The sequence below is a fragment of the Taurulus bubalis genome (genome assembly GCF_910589615.1).
Source record: "Taurulus bubalis genome assembly, chromosome: 1".
In the NCBI taxonomy this organism is placed as follows: domain Eukaryota; kingdom Metazoa; phylum Chordata; class Actinopteri; order Perciformes; family Cottidae; genus Taurulus; species Taurulus bubalis.
Genome location: NC_136589.1, coordinates 7,548,552 through 7,563,339, shown reverse-complemented (window position 1 = coordinate 7,563,339; position 14,788 = coordinate 7,548,552). Strand labels below are relative to the sequence as shown.

Sequence of the window (14,788 nt, the reverse complement as noted above, 5' to 3'; positions counted from 1 at the left end):
CGCAGCTTTAGGACCGTCTGTACACAGATGTTGCTGCGTAATTACCTGTAATCCAGCTGCGGCGTGCAGCTGTGTACGGCACGATCGCCTCTCCAACGTTGATCCTGTAAACAGCTGCTACCTGCGCGTTCATTCTGCAAATTCATGATGGTGTCGCTGCAGGACTACAATGAAAACTGGCCCTTAACATGCACCGTACATTTACAGTAAGTGCTGCGCTCTATAAATAAAAACACTTCAACGAGCTTGATTTGTAAACGGAATAAACTGCGTTAAAATTGCACGATTTTGAACTGTGACGCTGTAATGTATCGCTGCTGCGCGCCGTTATTTATTAATAGAAACTCGCCACATGATGTCTTCTTTATTTTGCAGTAATATGCAATAGGCTACACGTGAACAGGCTCCCCAAAGCGACGAAGATGGGGGGATGCATCAGGGCTTGTCTGCAGAGAATAAGACGCACAGTGAAGCTGGACCGGTTCAGAGAGCTGGGTCGACAGTACCCGGTCTTCTGCTTCCTGCTGCTGGTCCTGCTGCTGTCCACTGTGCTCTTAAACAGGCGAGGAGGCTTAAACAGTAGTTATTACTCCCACCAATGTTGCTTCATATAGGGCATCCCTGACATCTATTCCCTTGATATCCAAAAATGTTTTTACTCATTCACTGGCCGTATTTTGTCTTCTACTTTGACAGATATATACACATTATGATGGTGTTTTGGTCCTTTCTGGCCGGAGTCGTCACTTTCTACTGCTCTTTGGGGCCCGAGTCGCTGCTGCCCAATGTCTTGGTCTCTATGAAACCAAAAAACAAGGTACCCCTGAAAGCACGGATTTCTGAATAGAGTAATCTGACAAAATGTAACAGCAGCCATCATAACAATTTGAAAACATCCTTGTTGTGCCTTTTACTGCTTTTTGTATTTTACATCTAAGGTTTATGGTGATTTCTGAAGACATTTTGGATATGAATTGCCATTTAATTGATTGGACACAAAATTCCCTATGATTAAGGCACTTCTGCTGCTGCAGTGAATGTTGGGAAATATTAGTATTATTCTTGTATAATAATACTTGTATAGGATGCCTCTGTAAGTCCACAGTATGTTAATTTTCTCTTGCAGTTATACCAACAGGAGCTGTTTCCACTGGGCCACAGCTGTGCTGTTTGTGGAAAAATCAAATGCAAAAGGCATAGGTGAGATATCAGGTTCTGTTGATTTTCAGTGGTAGCCGAGGTCGTGGCTGCAAGGTGTTTATGACCTTATCATTTGTGTCAACATGCTGAGAAGGTAAACTCTTTAATGCCTACAAACACAAAAGGGCACTAAGACTTCACTCAATAGACCTGTGACTTTACACGTTATGCGACTGCATATCTTGTTCCAGTAAGGGAGAAGATAACAATCAAGTCATTAATTTGGAAGCAGTAAAGTAAACTGTAGAAAAGAGTCTTCTGGAATGTTATTATAAAGAGAGAGAATTATATAATTCAGAATTTATTGGATTGGATTTGCGAACATGCATTCAATGTGCTCAATAATACACTGTTGTTTTTCATCAAGTTATGGAAGATGTTACACTGCCCTCTAGTGGTCAAAACATATACTAATAATTTTCTCTGTATAATACTGTACTATTTCTGATAGACCGACTTTATTACTGGAAAACTATCAACCATGGCTCGACCTGAAAGTTCCTTCTAAGGTGGATGCTTCTCTTTCAGAGGTAATGCATGCATGGATTAAACATATTTTTGTATATCTTTACTATTTGATAAATATCGAACCAAATCATCTCATAGTCCAGTTCTGTTTGATTACTTTCAAGATTCTGGAGCTGGTACTGGAAAATTTTGTGTATCCTTGGTATAGGTAAGCCATTTTCTGTATTTGTATCATGTTAGAAACCAAAGTGAGTTGGTATAATGTGTTATTTAGTGATAGATGTGACGGTACAGTGTTTCTTTTCAGAGACATCACGGATGATGAAGCATTTGTTGACGAGCTCAGAGAGACTTTGCGCTTCTTTGCAGCTGTCTTGGTCCGCCGAACCCAGAAGGTGACCAATTTGACTGCATGGAGTTCAAATCTTGGGATGCTGATTGACTGAACATTCATTATTTTGAATCAAATCTTTCCCGCTCAGGTCGAAGTGGCATCCCTCATCACACAAAAGCTTCTTAAAGTTTCCATGAAGCACATTGAAATAATAGGCAAAGCCAGACAGAAAGGTATTGCTCATACACATCACCCATTGAGTCTTTTCTTTGTGTCCACCATAACAAGAAAACAACAAACCTCCCCTCTCTCTAGTAAAGAATGCAGAGTATCTTCAACAAGCTGCCCTGGAGGAATACGGCCCTGACCTCCATGTCGCCCTTCGCAGTCGCAGAGATGAGCTCCTCTACCTCAGGAAGCTGACTGAGATGCTCTTCCCCTACATTCTGCCACCCAAGGCTACAGACTGCAGGTAATTCAGTGCTGTGGCAATAAAAGCAGTGCCTCCATGTATTTGTCAAAGTGCAGCACAACACATCACAGCATTGATGTACATAATTGACCCCCAAAGAGAGTCTGACACACTACACAAAAGTAAATACAGGTCAGTCTTTATTCTCTCATTTTCTTATTTCCTGCGACCTTATCTCTTCGCTTCTCTCAGATCTCTTACTCTCCTGATAAGAGAAGTATTGGCTGGTTCTGTCTTCCTTCCTTCAATGGACTACTTGGCTGATCCTGTGAGTGTAGACGCATTAAGGGAAGATTTTCTGTTGTGACTTGAAACCCTCTGCGGATGCAGTTTGTCAGTCGACAACTACATTTGATTTGTGTTCAGTAAGCATGTGAGCTCACATTATTTACCAAGAGCACACAAATGGTGAACAAAGATGATCTTTTTCAGAACATCAAAAATACTTACAGTGTTCTACATTTTGTAAACTTATTGGCTGCTTTTTCTTTTTTATATTTCAGGACACAGTGAATCATTTACTTTTGATATTCATCGACAACTCCCCTGTAAGTACATGTTGAATTGTGACCTCATGTTTACAGGCAGTGCCATTTACATTCTGTGTATTAAAACATATTGCGGCAGAGTGTGTACGTAAAAAAAGTTTTCAATATATTTTTTGTCCCCCTAGCCCGAAGAAGCCACAGAGCCCACTTCAACGTTGGTTCCTTTCCTGCAAAAGTACTCTGATATTCGCAGCAAAAAGCCCTCTGTGAGTGTTTCCTCAAATCAAAACATATAAGTACAACCTTCTCAACAAGCCACTAGATGCTGTGTGCTATGATGCGGTACTCCATCCATTATCAGCCGCTTATCCGGGGCCACCCTACGGAGGAAGCTCGTTTCGGCCGCTTGTATGCGAGACCTCGTTCTTTTGGTCACGACCCAGAGTTCGTGACCATAGGTGAGGGTTGGAACGTAGACCGACCAGTAAATGGAGAGCTTTGCCTTCCGGCTCAGCTCCCTCTTCACCAGGACGGCCCGGTGCAGCGCCTGTTTTACTGCTGCAGCCGCACCGATCCGCCTGTCGATCTCCAGCAATCCGCCGGTTTCCGGCAGAGCACCATGGCCTCAGATTTGGAGGTGCTAACTCTCCACCCTGCTGCTTCACACTCGGCTGCAAAATGCCCCAGTGAATGCTGGAGGTCACGGTCCGAGGAGGCAAATGATGTGATGTGACATGATGTGGTCCTGTCATCCCATATGCAGCCTTTGGGCGAGCTTAACAAAAAGTTGGACGGTTTATAAGAGCACTGCCTTTTTTAACTGTGATTTCTGCTCTCTCTCTCTCTCTCTCTCTCTCTCTCTCTCACCAGGTGCTGAAGTTGGAGTTGAAGGAAATCAGAGAACAGCAAGACCTTCTCTTCCGTTTTATGAACTTCCTGAAGCAAGAAGGGGCTGTTCACGTGCTCCAGTTCTGTCTTGCAGTCGGTAAGCGTGTCCCGAACCTTTCAGATGGCTTCATGAGATACATTTGCTGCTCTTACATGCATGGAGTACACCTAGCTACCAGGCAGTCAAGCCACCACCACAGGAACAAACATCACCTGAAATCCAGCTTTTAAAGTCTAAATGCTCTTTAAATATGCATAATTGATATAACTTAGTGCCCTGTTTTTCCTTTTTTGGTTTAATTACCTGTAATGTGTACTAGTTGTAATGTCAACCATTGCCTCTATAGCAGAGAAGTCAAAAAGAAGCATCCTTCTCTAACCCCTCTCTCACCTCTCAGTCAGTCTGAAAGCATCAGCAAAACTCCAAAGGTCCTTATGGCGGCTGAGATGTTTGACTGTTTTAACTTCTCAGAGGAATTCAACGACAGGATACTGTGCCCAGAGCTGTCTGACACAGAGAAGATGATGCTTCATGAGGAGGTGAAGAAGATCTATGAGACGTACTGTTTGGACGAGAGCGTTGACAAGATCCGCTTCGACCCCTTCATCGTGGAGGAAATCCGAAACAGTATGTCAACTACGGAAATTACAATTTCTCAAAGACGAGCATATAATTACCGACGTGAAGAAGTGTGTACGCAATAAACATGAAATGCGTTTTTTGGTTGAACTCCCCAGTTGCAGAGGGCCCATATGCAGAGGTGGTGAAACTGCAGACCATGAGGTGTCTGTTCGAAGCCTATGAGCACGTCCTGTCCCTCCTGGAGAATGTTTTCACTCCCATGTTCTGCCACAGTGATGAGGTTAGCGTCTACACCGCCCAAATAAATCACTCAACTCACTGTCACCCGGCTTGACAACCCATGCCTGAGGCTCAACCCGATTAATAAATCCCCTCTTTCATATCTGTGTTGCATCCGTCTGTCATGCTTCTGATTTCTAATTACAGTCCTTTCAAAATCTGCTCGTGTTAGCGCAGACTGAACTTTAATATCTTCGACCACTTGAATTTGGTTTGCGTCATATTTATGAGAAAAGGGTCTGCCAATTGCTGGAAATAAGAGTAGATTTGGAATTTGCTGATTCTTATGCGCGATCCTCTTTCGATCTCTCAGCCACCAACCCCTATCGTCCGTGTCATCAATACCAGACGCGCGACTGGCCAATGAGCTCGACGCTGGCATCGTGCCAAGCTGCCAAGCCCAATTTCACCCCTCAGAGCTGTTTCATTGAATACAGCTGGGTGGACCATTGTCCACAGCAGGCCACTGCCTTGCATGAATAGTGTGTCTGGAAAATAATAATATCATTTGATATTTTGTTGCCCCTCCTGTTCCTGCTCCAAAAATAAACCGTGCAGTCATGATTATTGTTATTATGGCATAATGAAGTCACTTGATTCATAGATCAGTATTTTCCTTTGACATTGTTTATGCTATGTTTGATTGACCTGGAACTGATATACTTTTATTGGCTCTTTGCATGTCTCCAGTACTTCCGCCAGCTTCTGAGAGGGGCAGAGTCCCCTGCCAGGAATTCCAGGATGAGCAGGTAGGTTTCACTTTACCAATATTTGTCTTTTTGTGTCACAATATAAGATGAACTATAATGTTTACCAGTATTTGTATTCATCAGTTAGTATTTGACACACGGTACACACGTCTTTTGATTATCTAGTTAAAACACAGAGTGCCTCACTGGTAGTTTATATTTTGAGCTAGAACATAGATTTGCTTGTATCGTCACCCACATTCAACCCAAGTTCCTTTAATCTGCCTGGATTTCACTGATATTTTATCAAACTTTTTTTAATGTTCACAACTCTCTGTATCCCAATAGCCGTTGCAGTGTGAAGGCAGAATATAGTCTGTCAGCTGCATCAAATAAAAATCGTAATTTGTCTTAAAACAGCCTAAAAAAAGCTGCAAATCCGCAATAAAAATACGAGTGTTTTACTGTACTGTAGAATGAATACTTAGAAGAAGTGAAGTGACCTGAGCCCAGGGATCGACTGTCATGTTTCTATCACGGGGTGCGGTGTGTATGTGGCCATGAGGCCCTGCCACTAACTCCTTGTGCATATTGTTCCAGAAATAGCCTCAGTTTGGATGACATTCGGTGAGTATAAGGCATCGGTGTGCTGATCAAAACACAGTGGCTGGCTGAGCAGTGCTGCTGCACGCAAGATTCAAACCTTCATTCTGGCCTGACTGGTCGACAGAGAAACATGCTACCTTTTCTACAAATTAACTGTGCTCTGGGCCCACTGCAACCAGGGCTTCAGTTGAGCAGTAGACCATAATATGAGAATGATATATCATTTTATTGCTAATTAGACCCATAAATACGTGTTTTATTTGGTGCCTGTGCTGTAAGTGCAAATGAGAGAAGATTGAGAAAAGTGACCTTAATCTCCTCATCACATTAATCATAGCATGAGTCGTCATTTATCATATATTAATTAAGCTAATCAAGAGTGTTGCTGCTAAACACTTGCAATATAAAATCTTAGTTTTGCAAGGTTGAGGCTTCATTTTGTAATTATTTTCTTGCTACTTTTTTTTTCGATTTCCGAAATGAAAAAAGTAAACATCTGAGGACCTTCATGAGGGATGTTGATTGATTTTTATGTTTCAGTTTTTCACATAGTTAAGAAAGCAATCTTTTTATGAAGGCAGTTTTCAAAGCAGCATGAATTATGCCACCAAAAGAAGACAGATGAGATAAGAGATAATGGCTCTCACTGGCACTCACATTCATATAAGAGCCTGGACTCCTTCCATGTCTGCAATTCAGTAACCCCCTTCCACTCTGCCCGTCTTACCGCCTGTTTCTCTCCATGTATGTATTGCTACCACCATGCTGTGTCTGTGACTGTGTGTCCAATCTGATTCTGTAACCACCATACTGCCTGCCCCGGTATGCTCCACGGTCCTCTCCCTCCAATTGCCTGTGGGGACGTGACCTTGTTCTGCTTATAGTTCCTGGGACTGGAGCCCTGAGTCCCCGTCCTCACTGTTCACCGCCTCTGGCAGCTCTTCACCTGCATCCTTTAACTCTCTCCATGCCCAGCCCACGTTCACAACTTTCCCATACGGCTCGTTATCCCACCGCCACTCATCACCCAAGTAAGTCGGGGTCCATCCGTGTGCCCCCAGGTCGCTCAGTGTGATGTCATGCTGTCCACCTTCCCCTACGTGACCCCTTGTCCCAGCCGGACGCCTGCATGCTGGGATTGATGCATGGAATCCTGTTTTTATTTGCCATGTGTCCTTCCTCCAACTGTGTTGTGTTGTTTAGGCTGAAGACTCGTCTGTTGTCTTTCACAATGCAGTGACTTTTCAATGTTCAGTTTCTCGTGCATCGGGTACATCGCCCTGTGTCATATGTTTTATTTAACTTAATCTAACAGGCATTCACACACAGCACCTGTGGCGTTGTGATTGTCTGGTTGACTAGCAGCTGATCACACAACATATTTTGAAATCAGTCCAATTTGTGATCCCCCGTCAAACTAGACATCTGTTCATGAAATCACTGCGGTGTGCTGTGTTTGCTTTTGGCCCCGCAGCACTTTTACAACAGACCAGGCATTTCATTATGAGATGGCTGTGAAGTGACCTTTTTGGCTGCTACCGTTGCTTTTTCTCCCCGTTGTACAGTCGTGAGACCGATGCAGTACGTTGCTCCGTGCTTCGTCCACTGTCCGTCACGGTTCCTTCCATGTCACTTCTCTCAAGCTGCATGCGCTTTACTGAAGCCATGCACATCTTCTCCTCTACACATTATTTAATGACCTCCCTGTTTGTCCTGTAGGAGCACATCAAAGAGGGGCGAGTCCTTTGGGATCAGCCGCATTGGCAGTAAGATCAAAGGAGTTTTCAAGAGCACAACAATGGAGGGAGCCATGCTGCCATCCTATGGGCTGGTGGAGGGAGAGGATGATATGGTGAGGCTGGTCTAAAAAGATTCTTTCATTTCATTTAGATGATGTAATGTGTTTGTTGTAGTATGAACACAATGGTTGTTTAGATTAAAACACAAATCATATTTTCCTGTGTGTGTTAATTCTTTCAGATGTCTCTGATCCATGTAAACAGTATAGCAAACAACAAGTAATTACAAAAAGTAAGGGGAAAAAAGCACTCCTCTACAACAGGGATTCTCAGTCGTTTGTAACTTAAGGCCCACGTCTGTTAAACTAGTTCCGAGGACCACCTTCCCAAATAAATGAGGAAAAACTAATAAATCATGACAAAGACTAAAAACAACAACTGTACTTTACATATGTGTAAAGCCACTGTCACCCGTAATGAGCTAAATAAATATTCTGCTTCCCCTCACTCATCCCTGCCTGCCTTAATGAATCCAACTGTAATGTATTCAGGGTCACATTTCTTCATCACATGAACATGGTTCTCCAACATCATGGTGATATTCAAACTTAATTGTTCGTTAAAATTACGCTTTGTTTGAATTAATCTGTATTTTTATTTATGTAAATTCTTGAGGACATTTATATATAAAAAATAACTAGTTTTGTAAATTGTCAAATGGATTCAAGCCCTTTAGCAGTATCTCCGTGGCCCACTAGATGGCACTCTGAGGCCCAGTAATGAGCCAGTGGTGGAGATGAGCTGCTCTACACCATCACTGGGGAGTGCAGAAATGAGCCAAGCGGCTCACCAAATATGCCTCCCATGTGTGAACTCTAGAGTTTTCTGTTTTGATGATCAGAGGTGTTAGTTTTGGATCACTGCTGTCTGGATTCCCAAGACATTTGCATGCTTTCAGAATGTGATTGCACACAGTCAAATACCTGAAGTACACAGTATCTTGTTATCTGAAGCTCCGCTGGAGCTTTTTCAATATATTCAGTTGCTTGTCTGCACAGCGTGAGTTTGCATGTTCAATTTACAAAAGGCTGTGTGGATTTCAAGGAGCAAGTATTTCCCCATGAAAACACACGGAACTCATGATACTCGCTAAACATCTGCTATGGTTGAGAGTATTTTGTTATCACAGTTCTGACCTAATGACTTCTTCTTCTTTTTCTCTGTAGAAAGTGCCTCACTGTTTTATAGGAAAATCAGCACATGCACTTATATAATTACCTGTCTTTCATAGCCTGTGCAGCTTCTTGCTCTTCATGAGCAGGTCTCGGCTGACCCTTCATAGTAAAATTGATTGGTGTAAACTGAATCTTAAATGAATTACAAAGGTTAAACTGATAAACACACTTTAGTTGTAATTCAGAACAAAGTGAACAAAAAACAAAAACTAATTAAACAAATTAAAAAGTGAGCCCTCCAGCCAGTACAGCTCTTAAGATTGTTCACAGTATTTTGCACCTTAACAGTAACAGTTTTTACCATGACTTATTTCTTCTGAAGACGCTTACTCTACCTGACCTTAATCGCTCTCACTCACTCCCATTAAAGGTGGAGGAAGCCACGATGGTGCTGGAGGATGACGCCCCCATGGAGGCAGCCTCCACCCCGAGCACTCCCCGAAACCTCTCAGCCTGGAACATCACCATCCCGTACATTGATTTCTATGACGACGATGTGAAGAGGGAGAGGATTCCTGTGTTCTGCATCGATGTAGAACGCAACGACCGGAAGGCCGGTGAGGCTGGACAGACTCAGTGTCACCTGAGGGCGGTTTTAGAAGAGGCTGGTGTCCTTTTCTGTCGGATATAGTATAAAGCTATTATTTGATTAATAAACTGTGATAGTACTGTCAGTTCTTGTTCAAAGAAATGATCAAAGACGCTGAAACATTTATCTGTAAATAATGAGTAAAGCAAACTTTAAAAAAAAAATAAAAAAATAATTAAACAAATGGCGTGTTAATCAGTGATCTTTAAGGATGGCCGGTAAGATTTAGTTTTATTTGGACAGAACTTGTTCACTTGTTGCTCAAACTAATTGACAAAAATCAAAACACAAGAGTAGTAATCATACTGTTTGTTATCCCTGTTTGTGTTTTCTGCAGTGGGACATGAGACTGAGCACTGGTCCGTGTACAGAAGATATCTGGAGTTCTATGTCTTTGAATCAAAGCTCACTGAGTTTCACGGTAAGGTTTCTGTTTGCATTAGAGGGCCTGTGCACTAATCTTTTTTTCATTTTTTGTCATATGGAAAGATTTTCCCACCCAAATGTACTCACAGATTCCAGAGGATTCACACAACATTACCTTCATGTGAACCTTAGCTTTAGGGGTCAAGTATATTTAATGGCCCTGCATCATTTAGGAACTCCTTTTGGAAACCACACAACTGTTATTTTCCCCATCAAAGCAAAAGGAAGCTTGTTCTATCAGTTCTTTCATTTATTTCATATTTTTTTAGGCTCATTTCCAGATGCGCAGTTGCCTTCGAAGAGAATCATCGGTCCCAAGAATTACGAGTTCCTTACATCGAAGCGGGAAGAGTTTCAGGAGTACCTTCAGGTAGATACATTAATGGACAGAAGAGGAAATTGGGGAATTGTTTTTTTTTTAAATATGTTTGGGAAAATGTTCGTAAGTAATACAAACTATGTTAATAGGCTACAACAAATACACAATCACATGTAAGGTCCAGTGAGGGTGCAGTGGCTAGCACTGTCACCTCACAGCAAGAGGGGCCGGAGTTCGATCCCTGATCCTCGGGGCTGGTCCTTCTGTTTGGGGTTTGCACATGCTCACTGTGGCAGCGTGGGTTCCCTTTGTAATTTGTAAAACGTCTGTGATTGAACGTGTCCACATGGCAACATGAGCAATATACTGTCCCTGCTTTGACTCAACTTTTCTTCTTCATATATTTAAAAGCCACAGCACTGATTTAAGATCCTCTGTTGTTCCTCTTTAGAACACAAATAACAACAGAATATATTTGCATGTGTTTTCCTTGCAGAAACTTCTGCAGCACCCAGAGCTGAGTAACAGTCAGCTCCTCGCCGACTTCCTGTCCCCTTATAGTATGGAGTCTCAGTTCCTGGACAAGATGTTACCGGATGTGAACCTGGGTACAGTATGACCGCGACAAAGACCAGTGAGATGGATTATGTTTGGACAGCAGAACATGTCAAACAGACAGCCGGACATTTGGTTGCAGTGAAAAGATATTTGAGTTTCAGACAGAGGCAAAATGTGACAGAACCATGCATCACTGAGATAAAGTATTTATGTTTCACAGGGAAAATCATTAAGTCAGTTCCCAGCAAACTCATAAAAGAGGTAAGAAATGCATGTGTGTGGCCAGATTTATTTATCTCTATCTCATCTTTCTACAATACAAATGTCTCCCATCACGACAAATTTAAACAGTCACTTGTGTGTTTGAAAAAGAAAATCCTTAGCATGCATTAAAAAACGGGCATTACAATTTTGTATATAATAAATACATAAGAGAAACTGTCATTGTGCTTTCTCTGTCAGAAAGGGCAGCATCTGGAGCCTTTCATCCAGTCCTTCTTCAACTCCTGTGAATCTCCCAAACCCAAACCGAGCCGCCCTGAGCTCACTATCCTGAGCCCCACCTCGGAAAATGATAAAAAGGTTGGGAATTAAAATGTTCTTCCTTCCTTTAACTTTATACTAAACTTTCTGGTCATCCAATCGAGTTGTACAGTTCCATGTTTTAGAGAGTTTTCAGAACACACTTATGGTTTCCATCTGCCACTGTACTGTTTTTTTCTTTGTGTTGTCATTGATAATAATAAGTTTTCAATTGTTTTGAAATGTAGTTCATTCGCCCAGCTGTCCTCAAATAAAAGACTAAAACCGGACTTTAAAGTAGTAAAGATAGAAATTTAACTTCACCGCCAGTGTGGTTGTTTTAGTTTGAGACATCTTGCCACTGGAGCTTTATGCACATGGCATTCTATCATATTCACACTGTGGGAAAAAATCATGTCATTGCATGCAGTTTCTATTGAAATTGTTCACAAAATTGTTATTTGCTCTGGCATCTCTGCATCCCACTTATTTGGGCCAAGAAAGGCTGTGAGCATTCAATATAAAAACTTGCCGGAGGCTGAATTTATCGGATCGTAAAAGGCTTCATAAGTTTTGACCTGCTTAAACGCAATTCAGCCCATTTATGTCCGATTTAATATAAATGTCCACTTAACTAAAGCGCCAGAACAAATTTGTCATCGTCTCAAAATGCAGGGCCAAACCTGCTGTCATTCAGTTTAAAAATGAAGAATAGTTGCAATATTTTTATTGTTCGGATGTTGTTTAAAAATCTTAACAGAAATTGCACAGTTACCTCAAAAGTTGTGTCAGTCATTCAGAATAAAAAAGGTTGTTGAAATAGGAAGTCAGGATTGTGATCATATGGTTTTAAATTGGCTTCGGTCTGATGTAAATCCTAAAATTCCCTAGCTCTTCAACGACCTCTTCAAAAACAACGCTAACCGATCAGAGATGACGGAGAAGAGACACAATCAGAACTATTTCCTGGAAATGATCACTGTTGAAGGGCTGTATGACTACTTAATATTTTTAGGTAAGTGACTTCACCTGGAGGTTTTATGAATAGTTTGAACATATTTAGTATATCACCACCATTACAGCAAAAAACATAAGCAGATGTCACATCGACACAATTTTATAACAGCAGCCATATGGCACACTGATGGGACATTTTATTGTACAAGTACGAGGGCAACGGAAGGCAATTTTCTTATGACAATTGTTTTGTTTGTCAGGTGCTGTTGCATTGTAATAATGGAGAATTTTTTTTTTGTGTATTAGAACATTATTTAGACATGTTCAATCTAGTAATAATACCTATATTCATATATAACTGTTCAAAAACAAAATAAAACATGACCCCTGATACTCACTCACACTCTCTTTCTTCTTCTCTCTTATCCTTTTTCTCTACGGTTGTCAGGCCGAGTCGTCTTCCACGTTCCCGACTGGCTGCACCACCTGCTGATGGCGGGCAGGATCCTGTTTAAGAACACACTGGAAGCATACACAGATTACTACCTTCAGCTCAAACTAAACCTGGTGGTGCAGGAGCACCGGCTAGTCTCGCTCATCACCCTGCTAAGAGGTCAATTGTGGAGGGAAAAATGTAATATGTGCATTTTCCAAACATGCTAATTTAATGAGGTGAAATTATTTACATAATCTTTGCCTTTTTAGACACGGTGTTCTGTGAGAGCAGTGTAACCCGCTCGACTCAAGACAAGCAGAGGAGGGCCAAGAAGACATTTGAGGAGATGAAGACCTACATTCCAGGTATGCGTTCAGTTCTTCAAAGCAGTGTTTAGTAATTTGTAGGCCAACTTACTGTGGATATTTCAATTTACAAAACAAATGTCCGGCTTTGAGAACATGTGGACTCACAAGCCGCTAATTTTTAGACATTCTGGGGAAATGTATTGGAGAAGAAGCCAAGTATGAAGGGGTGCGCCTTCTCTTTGATGGACTGCAACAGCCAGTTCTCAACAAACAGGTACACAAGGGCACACACACACACACAATATGTAAAACACATTTTTCCAGCATGTTTGTACTTCATTTTTTTATTTTCTTGCATGCCGTGCAGTGTAGGTCGAATCCAAAAACACAAAAAAAGATGAATTGAAGTAAAGTAAAGTGCCCAGTACTTCCCAAATACATGCATCTTTGCCAAAACCTGTTTCTGTGGAAGTGTTATAAATTGTGTTCGGGAACTTGGACTGCACAAGTTTGTCAAAGAATATTTTGAGATAGTTCTGCTGTTGTTAAATCTGGCCCCAATTTACTTCAACTCATCAAGAATTGTCTCCATATTTGGATGGAGGCATGTGAGAAAATCTATTTTCTTCAACAATTAAAGGTAACACAGGTTGAGTAATTGATTTACAAATGGTAATGTTGTAGGTGAAGTATTCCTTTAATGCTTTGTATCTCCCCAGCTGACATATGTGCTGTTGGACATCGCCATTCAAGAACTTTTCCCTGAGCTGAACAAGGTAAACAGATGTTAGCCTTGGTTTCTACAGAAAGATATAGTCTGAATTAACCTGTGCAGGGTTGCAGGGGGAATGTTTTTGGACAAAAAAATCTTATTTATTAATTGTATTATATCTGTAAAGGTCATCATTCACACCTGGAATTAATTAACAAGCAAACTCTATGTATGATGATGTCTGACTAATGACAAATACTTTTAGAGATTATTGTTGTTTATCACTGTATTTTCTTTTGCATAGTATTGCTATAATAAAAAGTATGCTTGGTAATGATAATTAAATTCTTTATAACTCAGTTATAATTGACTGCAGTTCACTTCTATTATACACTTTAAAGTTATTCAATAGTTCCATTTTTTTTTTTTTACCAGAATAGTTATATGGAGTTATGGAGTTCTGTTTTTCATCCAGACAAGAGTTATTTATTTAATGTGTCTTACTATAAATCAGGAGCAAATGGCGACGGAAATAATTTGTGATTCAAAAGATTAAAATCTTCTTTCATATTTTATTTGTGTCAGTGCATATGCGATACTTCAGTTATACATTTTGAGGTTACTCATTAAGATACCAAATTAAAAATGTATGTACATTGTTTGGATGTATTTTTGGCTGTTGAAATGTAACACTTTTTGATGTACAGTGTTAATGTTTAAATTAATGAGATATTAATTCCACATAATCATTGCGTACTTAATGATAGCAGAATAATATTAACATGCAAAAAGTCATACTTATATAATGGAACACCTGTTTGATATCAAAGACCGTCTATTTGAGTGCTTACGCCGTGTCTGTGTTTCCCCAGCAGGTACAGAAGGAGGCCTCTGTGATGGCTCCGTGGATGTAAAATGGACTTCAATGGACATGAGCTGACGTGCTTTCTAGGAATAAAACTAAGCATGAAACGCCTGAA

At 41.0% G+C, this 14,788-nt stretch overlaps 1 protein-coding gene across 2 annotated transcripts; it reads left to right on the top strand.

The window, feature by feature from the left end:
• Positions 1–700: 700 nt before the first annotated feature.
• Positions 701–14,788, top strand: LOC306748280 (sorting nexin-14-like). 2 transcript variants are annotated; one of them, XM_079231433.1, is made up of 29 exons: positions 701–817; positions 1,127–1,200; positions 1,652–1,730; positions 1,833–1,876; positions 1,976–2,063; positions 2,151–2,235; positions 2,318–2,474; positions 2,667–2,742; positions 2,978–3,022; positions 3,148–3,228; positions 3,833–3,947; positions 4,323–4,478; positions 4,589–4,713; positions 5,403–5,461; positions 6,002–6,028; positions 6,892–7,038; positions 7,727–7,859; positions 9,352–9,538; positions 9,908–9,991; positions 10,266–10,366; positions 10,812–10,923; positions 11,094–11,134; positions 11,336–11,455; positions 12,287–12,410; positions 12,801–12,965; positions 13,058–13,153; positions 13,279–13,370; positions 13,816–13,872; positions 14,681–14,788. In XM_079231433.1, exons 1-29 carry the CDS (start codon positions 710–712, stop codon positions 14,720–14,722), a joined length of 2,820 nt encoding a protein of 939 aa, XP_079087559.1. In that variant the 5' UTR covers positions 701–709; the 3' UTR covers positions 14,723–14,788. The 2 variants fall into 2 exon arrangements, with proteins under 2 accessions (XP_079087559.1, XP_079087560.1); XM_079231434.1 differs by lacking the exon at positions 6,892–7,038.

Coding starts and splice junctions, on each gene's coding strand:
- LOC306748280 (XM_079231433.1), top strand. CDS start 710: ATGATGGTGTTTTGGTCCTTTCTGGCCGGAGTCGTCACTTTCTACTGC. Junction 6,029..6,891: donor CTCAGTTTGGATGACATTCG/GTGAGTATAAGG, acceptor TTCTGCTTATAG/TTCCTGGGACTGGAGCCCTG. Junction 7,860..9,351: donor TGGAGGGAGAGGATGATATG/GTGAGGCTGGTC, acceptor CTCCCATTAAAG/GTGGAGGAAGCCACGATGGT.